Below are 12,287 nucleotides of genomic sequence, written 5' to 3'. Positions count from 1 at the left end.
TAACATTTTCATAAGAGCAGAGCAAATAAATGGCTATACACCGCCATCACTGACAACGCTCCAGTTATCATGGTGTAGGTGCTCCACCTAGTGGCCACTTTCAAGTATTGACGTTTGCGCAGTGTTGAGATTTACATCTCATTCATCGTACAGCAGTAGCCTAGTTTCGGTTCAAAACGCGAACAATCTTTGCGTGGAGAAAGATATCCCTGTAAATGTATTTACTATCTGTAAGCGTTCATATTATGCGTTAATTTAAAATTAACTGACGAAAACAACTGTAGTTTTCATTTGTTTGATCTAAAATTACACTGTTAATATCAACAACAGCTTTAACTTTAAAGCCCACGGAGGTGATCTAAACTATTTTGATATCGTACCTCAAAGAGACGATATCACAAATCACCATCTTATAACATGTACATTGCGCATTGCAGAATCAGCCGCATAACTGGTTATCGACAGGGTAGAATAATTACCTCGACTACTAAAGATAGTTTCACAAAGAGCTTGTCTGATCTGACTCCTTTAATCACCATACCAATAAATACAAAATCACTCGACTACATGACCAGCAACTTGGGCACTATTTTCTATAACACATTAGAAGCTGTCGCACCTATGAAGAACAAAACATTAATAAGAAAAACATAGCACCATGGTACAATCATCAAATCTATTATGTCTATTATCATCATTAATCTATTATCAAATTATGGATTTCCTCAGGGATCAGTTTTTGGACCATTTCTATTCTCCTTATACTGTACATGCTGCCCCTTGGCAACATTATTAGAAAACATGGAATTAGCTTCCACTGTTGAATAATGATATTCGGCTATATACTGTATATCTCATCAAGACCAGATGATTTCTTCCAGCTATCCAAATTGGAAGAATGCATCGAAGATATAAAACATTGGATGACTAGTAATTTCCTTTTACATTCTAATAAAACTAATTTTACTAACCTTTTACTAACTAATAAAAATATTTCTTATCGGACCAAAGACACGTAAACAGAATATTTCGGATTATATCCTGCAAATTGAAGGCTGCACTGTTACTCCACCAAATACAGTTTAAGACCTAGACGTTATAATAGTCCGCAACCTGTCATTTGAAAATCACATCTCAAATATCACAAAAACAGCCTTCTTGAAGTTCCACCTTAGGAATGTTACCAAATTGCATTTGTGACCTCAAGACTACGTACTAAACAAATACTTTCAGTAGAGAACCTTAAGCCAGCAGTAATAAAAGTTTATGATTATTACCATACCAGTAAGAGGATTATTTATCATTCAGCCTACATTAGACCAACAGGAGTATAAACATTTCAGAAAACTAAAGTATAAACATTCCCTCATCAATGTTGTTTTCAGCTGACGGGTCCGAAAGGAATTACTTCAATCACTGTGTGAAGAACACAAGGCGCTGAAGAACAAACAACAGATCCTCATTACACAATTTCATGTTTTTATTCATGCAGTAGCCTACCTCCTGCTTTAACCTTCTTTTAATCAGTTTAAGAAATGAGGTGCATCCAGTTGGACTACAGCTTTAAAGCATATAAAAGCTATAATTTCTCCACTGCTTATCTACATCAACGTTATCCTTGAAGGTAAAAATTAAATGTGCAATATCGTCATTGTCAAAGTAGCATCTCTTTACTTAGATGTTTCATTGCAATACAACCACGTTTTGTAATTTTACATAAATATAAATCCAGCCGCAAGAGGGAGGCATTGAACTAGATAATATCGCCTGATGTAACGGACCTCTGAATCACCGATGTATGCTCAGTTTAGAAGTGGTGCACAATTTCGCCAAAAAATTAGAATAAATAACATTAGCTAACGCCTTCACCCACCTCAACCTTAAACCTAACCTCACAATAATAATACAAATATTAATCAACTGTTTTCAGCGTGACATGAATTATGCGGCAATGAAGTGCGCATGCCCAGTGGAGGCAGCTGTATCCCTTCCAGTCCAAAACCGTCTGTTGCCAAAGATGATGGTCCCTGGTTGGTTAAAGTCATCAGCAGTAAAGTCAAGCAGACAGCTCACCAACTGATTCATGAGGCATTCAGCACACAGACACAACTTTAGTGATCTTACGTCTCATCTGAACCCTATTAGCTTAGTAGTACTTCCATTTTTTATTTAATCAAGTATATATAGCCTACATAATACAATAACACAACCTGGAAATGTGATATTTGAGTCTTGTAATTCACGCAGGTGCTTCACCCAAAAAATAAAATTATGTCATAATTTATTCTCTTTCGAGTTGTTCCAAATCTGTATAAATTTCTTTGTTCTGATGAACACAGAGACAGTTATTTGGAAGAATGCTTCTAAAAAGGCTGATTTTGCCCCCATTGACTACCATAGTAGGGAAAAAATACGACGGTAGTCATAAGTGCCCCAGAACTGTTTGCTGTTCTTCATTCTTCAAAATGTGTTTGTGTTTTTGTTCACAGAACAAAAAAAAACATAAAGTATTTATCCTGCTATGGGAGTCAATGGGGGGCAAAATCTTTCTGGTTATGAGAATTCTTCGAAATATCTGTTTTCTGTGTTCATCAGAACAAATAAAATGAGGCTATACAGATTTGAAACAACTCGGAGGTGAGTAAACGATGGCAGGATTTTATTTTTTGGTGAATCTTTAATGTCTGTTGTTCTGTACTCCGCCATCGAGGGCGCCCGAGAGACGTTTTGGTTGAACGGAACGGGCCAATCACGACCATCCAGGCGAAGTGACGTCACTTCCGTGACAATCTGGTCAGCGAGCGTGACAGCGTTATCAACAACAACAAGAGCGAAGCGGAACTGCTCACAGATCAAAGTGCGAAATTCAAACTAAAACGAAATGTGTTAACTGACTGTCTGTGAATGACAGCTTCCTTTCACCAGTCTCAGCGAGGAGCTGCTCATTCAGTGTAAGATAACCTTACTTTATCATGAAGCACGGATGTTGTCGTAGGCTAGCTACAGTTCATTTTAGCCTAAATAATTTAATGTCAGTGCAGCAGATTTTGATCATTCATAAACATTTACTAACAAAATTATTTCATTTTTCGTAAAATATATTGTTGGTGACACTTCTTTTTGTGCTGTCAGTGTCATCTTACGTTATCCAATGCGATCTGCGTCCTTCATCTGTCTGGTTAGTGCCATGTGATGATTTGTAAAGCGTGTGTTTGAACCTGTATTTTCTTGTATTTTATGCAGTTGCTGTAATACGATATAGTTTGCTGTCTTGTTTGGTGTCTGGCTGGCTTTCGATGCAACCAACTTTTATCAAATTAAGCGGCAGTTGCATAAAAATGCATACAGTAAGTCAAAATTACGTCTTATTATCTTACTCAATGAGAGGTTACGGTTTTTTAATGTGGTAACTGTGTGATATAAGTTGATTTTACAGTGCTGTCATTTGACCTGGTGTCTCATTTCTGCAGCTGCTGTGTCTCTAGAAAAGCGACGTGAGGACACTGAACTGGGACCAGTCACTATATTTTTTTACTGGTTTGCGGCAACTTGAGGGTAAATGACACACCTTGCTTTTATACTTTATGCAAGAAGCTTGATAGTTTAAAAAACGCACTGCAGTGAAACACACTTTATTTAAACACACACACTTAAAGTTGAATCATCTAATCTTTATTTGATAGTACACAGCTGTGACTGTGGACTTGCCAGGACAAATAGCACAGCAGGTGGGAGTGCCTAAAGCTCATACTGTCAACCTTTATACTGACTTTTATATTGTTTTACTTCGGTAACCAAGAACGATTTTCCACCATTGCGCCGAAGCGTTTGGACCACGTTTGGATCTGTTATCCACGTGAGTCTGGTTCTACACTAGGGATGCAGCGACTACCGAGGTTCACTATTAACCGCGCTGAAAAACGTCACGGTAATTAATCGCAAAGGCTCCGTTGCACGAACAGAAACGTTGAAACTTGCACAAAATGTAAACAAAGTTACACAAGCGGTGCACCAACTTTAAGAGCTTACCAGAGAGACAGAGACACGGAGACCACGACACACACTGTGGGCATGTGATCCGTGCGCGCAAGCTCTTAAAGGCACAGCAGCATAATAAATATATCTGTTTTAATATTCATCAAACAACAAAAATCGAAGACTGATCAAAGCTAATAACTTGTATGGTGTGATATACAGTATATTTCAGAAGAAGCCTTAAAAGTGTTATTTGACTGTTCAGTTTCTGTACCTGATAACCACAGTTTGACCAACCTGAAACATCTAAAAGCACTGTTAATTTTATATGTATGTTTGCTTTATTACATTTATATGTGCTATTGCTCATAATTTGATCATTAGTGCTAATTTTATTACTAACTGATTGACAATTGTTATTAGACTTGCCCAGTTTTATGGTGTTATGAGCCTATTATTAAGATTTCATAGGTAAAATAACAAACTAATAACTAGACATCATTATTTATTTATTCGTTTTTGTGGTGGGCAAGTACAATTTATGTCAGGGCCAGTAAATTGTAGAAATATGTATGCATAATAATCATGCAACCGTGATTATAGTTCCTGAGACTATAACCGTACCAACAAAATCTATAACCGTTGCATCCCTACTCGGCACAGCATGATAACAAACTGGTTTAAACACTTGGCTGTGATTTTTTTTGCCTGTGCTGAATCGTGCTAACATAATGAGTGTGGAGACTTTATAGCTCCGTCTCTTGTGTTACCAAGGAATTGCGTGACGCATTTGTGTTTACATTCTAAAGATTTCCGTTATCAAACAATTTGCATGCCGGCTGGCCCAGATCGTCACGGAGTGGAACGATTAAGCAACGAGAACGATTTTGTGCGATGGGGCAAAAGTGCTCGAAGTCCATGTTGTAACAAGCTTTATTTTAATATGAAGCTCAATGTTGTTTGGTTACCAAGGTTCTTCAAATTATCTTCTTCTGTGTTCTGCAGAAGAAAGAAAGTCGTGCAGGTTTGGAATGACACAAGGGTGTGTAAATGATGACATTTTATTTTTGGGTGAACTTTTCCTTTAGGTTGTTTGTTACCTTTCCATCCAAAGCTGCAGAAGGTGTGTGACGTGGGCCAGTGCAATGGAAGCCCCTCAGTTTGAAGGGCGCACTTTTATGCAGGTGATCAGTGAAAAATACAGCCCAGAGAACTTCCCGTGCCGTCGAGGTCCAGGCATGGGGGTGGTGGTTGTGCCATCAGGGCAACAAGGATCACCAATGAAAGGTGAGGAAAGCATTCAGTGACTAATCACATTTCTGAAAGGTTGCTTTGGTAACTGCTGTTAATGTGTTTCATGGTTCAGTGGTTGTGTGGTCATTATGCCTTAGACCGTCTGAACCTTCCCAGTGTGTTGGTCTTGAACGGCTGTGGAATCAGTCACGCGGGGCATGAGGGAGAAATCGCTGCCTTCTGTGCTCACGTGGTAGAACTTGATTTGTCCCACAACAAGCTCCAGGACTGGCATGAGGTAAGTTCATCCGTGATGAGCGAACACAGACATCAATGTGCCTTTATATTATTATTTTTTTCACATATTTGTTTTATCGCGCCTTGACTATTGTAACTCTCTTTATGCTGGAATACCTCAATCCTCCTTCACAAGGCTTCAAATGGTCCAAAATGCTGTGGCTAGATTTGTAACTGGAATCCGCAAATGTGAACACATCTCACGCATTTTAATGGCTAGCTGATGCGTTATAGAATGGATTTCAAAAATGTGCTCTTAGTTTTTAAATCTTTAAATGGGTGGCTGCCCTCTTATTTATCTGACCTTTTAAAACTAAACAATTCAGACAGATGCCTACGATCCACAAACAATCGCAGCCTTGAACACGAATAAAATCAAGAGATGATCTTGCATTTGGAGTCGTCGGACCTAGACTATAGAATAGCCTCCCATTATCTCTACTATCCCTGTGTTCTGTAAATGAGTTTAAATCTAAACTTTAACTACATTTTCTCTCACAGGCTTTTCTGTTACATTTCTTATGTTTTTTTATTATTATTGTTATTATAATTAGATGTTATTCATGTACTTCTTATTTTCGGTGGTCCATTAAAGCACTGTGGTCAACCGCTGTTGTGTTTATATGTGCTTTATAAATGAAGAAAAGAAATAAAAAGTTATAATGTTGATACAGATTGAATTGTCTGATTTTTCTTTTTGTAATTTATCGAACCTTTTTCAGATCAGCAAAATTGTTTCTAACATCCCAAACCTGGAGTTCCTGAACCTCGCCTCTAACCAGCTGAGTGATGCAGTCTTGGAGTCAAACTGTGCTAAGGCCTTCTCCAGCATCCGGCGTCTAGTTCTTAACAATACTCAAGTGTCCTGGGACACAGTGCACACTTTCACACGAGAGATGCCTGAGTGAGTGATGCTTCATATTAAAACTCTTTATATTTTTGAAAAAAATGTGGACTGATACAGAGAGCGACGATCAGCTTGTGTGGTATCGATTTGCTGTATCTATTCTGAGATGTCTAGACTGCTCTGGATATCATGTAAGCCACTTTCCTTTTACTTGTTTTTTTTAATAGATTATTGGATTTTTAAACCATACTTTTTTAGCATGCAGCATACTTTAATTGTTTCTTACATGTAAATCTTTAAAAACACTTCAGCTTATTGGTTAATTAATCATTAATGTCCATTAAAGCCCTATCATCATTATACTGTTCAAAGCTGATCCTTGATTATTTAGATTGGATAATTCATGTTTAGTTTATCCAGCAGATTTCTTAAAATACTTGTCATATGATAACTCAAAGTTTTGAAGACAGTCTAATGAATGTTAGAGAATGATCACCTAGATCTTGTTGTGATTTTTCTCTCATTTAATTATGATTTTAAATTGATAGATTTTTGTTGCCTTCTTTGTTTTCTGTATGTTTCTGTGTTCTTTTTAGGGCTGCAAAATATATGGAAATGATCGAAATAACACAAATGTGTATATGCTTGCTGTGTTATAGTCAAGACCAGCTCATTCGACTCCAAGTATGTCCAAGTCCACATAAGGTTGGGTCTAAGACAAAACCTAAAAAAATCCTCAAAAAACAACAAAAGTGAAGGCTGTACTATAGGACATTGTTCAAATGTTTAATTTCAATGTTTGTCATTTTATTGTCTTTAAAATTCTGCTGATTTTATTACTACTTTCTTTGGCATCTCATTTCAAGCATCCGTTATAGCGGAAGGACTCGGAGGCTTAAGCCACTGCTACGTGGTGTGTGAGTGGGTGAGAGAGCGAGAGCGTGTTTGGAGCAATGTGACAGAAAAGCCATTTATAATAATATTATTTATTCCTTGTATCGTTTGTATCACAGCAGTAAAAAAAATCACGCAAACTTTTGAAAGAGTAGGTCTATCAAAATATATTTGTCATCAGTTATAAGCCGCATGAAGAGGAAACAAACCAGTACTAGGCTATCAGTGTTTATTAATTCATTTTGTTTTCTATTTAGTTATTTTATTTATTCAATTTCAGTTTAAGTATTTCAATACTTTTTTTGAAATGCATTGTTTATTGAAACAAACCTGTGCATGGTTTCCATTAACAGTAAAGTTTGACATAATAAGCGTCAGATCAAGAGCACGGTGCTGCGTGAGGGGATGGCTTGTAGGCTACACAATAACCATTCTGTTATTTCAACTTGGCAAGTGATATGGATCTGTAATGTGTTCGGCAGACCTGGAACACCTTCATAGGTGTGCATTTACTGAAAGTTAACCCATAGAATGTTTGTCAACCAATCAGATTGAAGCATTCAACAGCCTGTGGTATAAAATGCATAAAATATATTGTAGTTGATGTACTTGGTGACAATATAACCAAACAGTTAAACATATTCTTGAAGGTTTATTAAGGTTTTTCTTAGACTCAACCTTATGTGGTCTCGACTACAACACTGTGCACATCACAGTGGATTTGTCCCCATTGACTTCCATTGTATGAAGACAAAACGATCAAGACAATTCTCAAATATCTGCTTTTATGTTCCACAGAAGCAAGAGTCATATGCAGGTTTGAAAGAACAAATAATGACAGAGGTTTATTTTTAGGTGAACCATCTCTGATACTAAAATCAATTTAAGTAAACATGCTTTCCTGGTGTAGTGATTTCTCTTTTCCCAGAAAAACTGTAAAACATGTACGTTGGTTTTATAAGTTTAAGAATATTAATATGTAATGTAGTTTATATTCCAATATTTAGCAAGTTATCGTAACGCATCATTTCTTTCTTCATGCAACCCAGGTCATTTTTAAAGATAAACTCTAAACTGAAGACTAAAACTGTTTCTTTTTCAAAGAGCTTTTGAGTAAAAGCAAGACTGCCTATCCCGGAAACATAGAGCTCCATCAGGTTCTAGTAATGTGAATCTGTTTTGTTCAGGTTAGAGGAATTGTTTCTGTGCCTTAATGAGTACACCACTGTGACAACTTTCGCCATGCCCTGCTCCACACTGCGTCTGCTCCACATCACAGACAACAGCCTGCAGGAGTGGAACGAGGTGCGAAAATTGGGCTCCATGTTCCCTGCTCTGGAAACTCTAATCATGGCCAACAATATGCTAAGCTCCATTGATGACGCGGGAGAAATCCTTCTCCGGCTCTTTCCTAACCTACGAACCATCAATCTGCATAACTCCGGTATAGGGTTGTACTGTGTTGAGATGATTTTATAATATTTGCCATTTCTATAATTGTCTAAAGACTATTTTAGTAATGCCCATCCCCAAAATTGTTTTCCGGTTCATTTGTGTGAATCAGGGCTTAATAAGTGGGAGGACATTGAGAAGCTAAACTGTCTGCCCAAACTGGAAGAGGTGAGGTTGCAAGGCATTCCTCTGCTGCAGGCCTACACATGCGCAGAGCGTCGCAGTTTAGTGTTAGCCCAGTAAGTACAAGAGATCACATTAGACCTTCACCTCAGGCTCACCATAAACTTAGAGGTCCAGTGTGTCATTTTTTAAGGGATCTATTGACAGAAATGCAATAAAATATACATAACTCTGTCTTCAGAGGTGTATAAAGACCTTACATAATGAAGCATTATGTTTTTCATTACCTAAGAATGAGATATTTCTATCTACATACACCGCGGGTCCTCTTGCATGGAATTCGCCATTTTTTTTCTACAGTAGCCCTAAATGGACAAACTGCTCTACGGAGTGTGTTTCATAAATACATTATCTCCTTCAGCAACGAAGTGAAAACGTGACGACATCTTAGCCTCTGTGTCAGCCACCAAAGTGTTTCGAAGGGGAGGGGTGGAGTGGAGTGAGCTGTTAATGCAATTCGCAACCTCACCACTAGATGCCACTAAATGTCACATACTGGACCTTTAAAGTAATGTAGTAGGTAAAGTAAGTGTTGATAAACTGATCACTTATCCCATTTTGCCCTTCGCAGGCTCCCGTCAGTGACCTGCCTGAATGGGAGTGTCGTGACTGAAGGAGAGAGAGAAGACGCTGAAAGATTCTTTATCCGTTATCATTTAGATCATTCAGAGGAAGAGCTGCCCCACAGGTACGGTTTTGATATGAATACATTTTGCACAACTGTTCCTGTAGCTCCTATGGTAGAGCATTATGTTAGCACCGCAAAGTCCATAGGTTTGTTTCTCGGTAAATACACATACTGATTGAAAAATTAGTGCATTTATAATGCATAAATGTACATGTTGTTTTGGAGGTATCACTGCTTGGTGACCAAGTACGGGAAACTTGCTCCTCTGGCTGAGATCGACCTGCGTCCACGTTGCCATGCAAAGGTAGAGGTGCGTTATGAAGACAAAGTGGAGCAGGTGAACATCCGGCTAGACCAGACTGTGGCAGGGCTGAAGAAACAGCTAAAGAATGTAGTGCAGCTCTCCACAAGCAACATGCGCCTTTATTACATCGACAAGTGCTCTGCCTTTGGGCCAGATGAGTTAAAATACACCGCTCGAGCTTTGCACTCTTATAGCATTCAAGATGGGGACGAGATCCTGGTGGTGGCCAAAAAAAAGTAGCTGTTGTGTCCCCAGATTGTGATTTCTGTATTTAAATAACCAAATGCTCTTTGAACTAGTGCCGTCCGGGCTCCACCGGTTGATTTTCAGGGAACAAATATTGGCTCATCAGATTTGCGGGGGCGTCAAGGACGATTCAAGCGCCACTTCTCATTGCACGTCACTACACAGTCGCCAGAAACACCATGACTCGTGTGCACTTTTATTTCGGTTTTATAATAGTTTTTCGTCCGTCGCTGAATTTTTTTTTCTTTGAGAATAAAGCACAGAAGAGGGCTCTTGTAGCCTATAATGTGCATTCCGATCAAGACAATCACCTATAGATTATATCCACTGACTGAAATATCAAACTGAATGAAAATATTGAACTGCACTGTTGTCTTAAAAAGAAGTCATGGATATGTCCATTGCCTGCTGATGTGTGCCATACGCTGCATCAGCCATTAAATACGTCTCTCAGGCCTTATATATTTTATGGCCACTGCTCGCTTCACTTAGGTTTAGATTTGGCAAGGATCTCATTCACAGACCAGTTCATTTGATCTATGTTTATAATCTGATTGAGACCGGAAGAAAATTGCCGTGTTGCATGCTTCGTTTTTTCCTTTCGATTTTTTTTTAAGAAACATTTATTCGTGCAGTATTTTTATTTATTGTGGTGTTCAAAATAAGACGAAACAAACCAGTAGCAAATCAGTTACGGTGTATGACTTAATTCAGCCAGTATAGCATAACCAGGGGTTGTGGCTACAATGTTTATTATTTAAGCCCTTTTTGACTTGAATTAAATTGTATTATGAAAATGAATAAAAGCTGATTAAAAGGACCAGCAAATTATTTAATTAGGTTTACTTCTGTGTCCCTCTCATTTCCTTGTTATGCCTGGGTCACCAATATCTACCAGGTTTAGCATCTGGGACTGGCTAAAACACAAAAATTTATTGCAGTCAAAATTATTGAAAAAAGGCCTCTTCAAACCATGTAATGTGATTTATGACAAGAAGGATTTTGTGATTTAAAAAATACTGTTAGTAAATTAAACAGTTTTTATGTGCTGAATACCAATATATACTGTAGTGTAAAGTAAGATTTTACTGTGAATGTTTTCAAGTGCTCATAAACAAACTAAAGGCTAAAATATTTAACATTAAGAAATGCCTGGACGAAATCTAAATGATGTTGCTGTCGTTTTCAGATTTTGGCTTTTTCACTTTTTATTAATCAAGACTTATAACCAAATGGTGAAATGAGTAGATAGTCAGAGATTTATCAGTGGCTTATACATGCATAACTTGTATAACTACAAAAATGGAAAGTAAATTATAACACAATCACTACCTGAATTAGATACCTTGTACTTGCACTAGGTTAAAATGATTGTTTCACTAGGAAAAGAAAGATTGTCAGATAAACTGTATATGATATGCCTTTAACATGCATTCCTTTTCCCTTCACATGCTACATTAACGCAGTATTAAGCTTTGAGAATTCCCTTTTAGACTATCAATATTTTATGTTCTGTGCCCACACAGGACATGCTACTGATAATAGCATTTCACTTTTGCATAATTATTTCATGCTTTAAGGTGATGTCACTGACATTTTTGTTGTTGATGCGATTTAATTTGTTTTTTTATCGTCTGAAATGTATGCAAGTTGTGAGCTGACCCGTTTTGATCTTTCCCAAATATTTTCTCTGTTTGAGAGAATTTATTATATTGTTAAAAAAATATATTACTAACTATCTTTCCTCTCTGTTTTACATTCTCACTACATTTGCTGTCCCGCTGTTTATTTGGGTGACACTTTCATGATGGGCGTGTAAAAAGTATTTTAAACATCAGATGGATGATTAATGTGAGAGTCATTTATGGAGTGGATGCTTTATGCCAGTTATTGTAATGATCATTGAAATACTTGACAGCTGCACACATCTGTGTTGCAGATTAAATCATATTTGACTGTTTTATGCCATTGTTTTGCCAACATGTGTGCTTATGTGTATCAGTTGAACAGAGTGGCTCAAAAGGACAATAAACTTTTAGTGATGGTCATGATCATTTTGTGTTTTTCTTTTTTAATGATTTTTCATATTTACACCTGCACTTCGGTATATTCCTATTTTCATTGTTCCTTTCTTAAATATTTTGACTTGACATTTGATGTTTGTGAGTATAATTACAACCTAAAATACAAAAGAGCCATTACAAATCCCTCAAAATTGTTTGTTGACG

The 12,287-nt window shown here is 37.4% G+C and overlaps 1 protein-coding gene across 2 annotated transcripts; it reads left to right on the top strand.

Annotated features, from left to right (window-relative positions):
- Positions 1 to 2,776: 2,776 nt before the first annotated feature.
- Positions 2,777 to 12,110, top strand: tbcela (tubulin folding cofactor E-like a). Of its 2 annotated transcripts, XM_056757063.1 has the most exons (11): positions 2,777 to 2,951; positions 3,244 to 3,347; positions 3,471 to 3,555; positions 3,684 to 3,728; positions 5,064 to 5,262; positions 5,367 to 5,506; positions 6,228 to 6,409; positions 8,434 to 8,690; positions 8,811 to 8,937; positions 9,453 to 9,569; positions 9,735 to 12,110. In XM_056757063.1, the coding sequence occupies exons 5-11, from the start codon at positions 5,121 to 5,123 to the stop codon at positions 10,051 to 10,053; spliced, it is 1,284 nt and encodes a 427-aa protein (XP_056613041.1). In that variant the 5' UTR covers positions 2,777 to 2,951; positions 3,244 to 3,347; positions 3,471 to 3,555; positions 3,684 to 3,728; positions 5,064 to 5,120; the 3' UTR covers positions 10,054 to 12,110. The 2 variants fall into 2 exon arrangements, with proteins under 2 accessions (XP_056613041.1, XP_056613040.1); XM_056757062.1 differs by lacking the exon at positions 3,684 to 3,728.
- The last annotated feature ends 177 nt before the right edge of the window (positions 12,111 to 12,287 follow it).

Source organism: Triplophysa dalaica, chromosome 9 (genome assembly GCF_015846415.1).
Source record: "Triplophysa dalaica isolate WHDGS20190420 chromosome 9, ASM1584641v1, whole genome shotgun sequence".
NCBI classification, from domain to species: Eukaryota; Metazoa; Chordata; class Actinopteri; order Cypriniformes; family Nemacheilidae; genus Triplophysa; species Triplophysa dalaica.
Note: the sequence above shows the minus strand (reverse complement) of the source record. Positions and strands in the feature narration are given on the sequence as shown.

Bases quoted from the DNA above. Each gene is read 5' to 3' on its own strand.
- tbcela (XM_056757062.1), top strand. From the start codon at position 5,121: ATGGAAGCCCCTCAGTTTGAAGGGCGCACTTTTATGCAGGTGATCAGT. The intron at 8,938-9,452 runs GTAAGTACAAGA...TGCCCTTCGCAG, and splicing joins CGCAGTTTAGTGTTAGCCCA to GCTCCCGTCAGTGACCTGCC. The intron at 9,570-9,734 runs GTACGGTTTTGA...GTTGTTTTGGAG, and splicing joins GAGGAAGAGCTGCCCCACAG to GTATCACTGCTTGGTGACCA.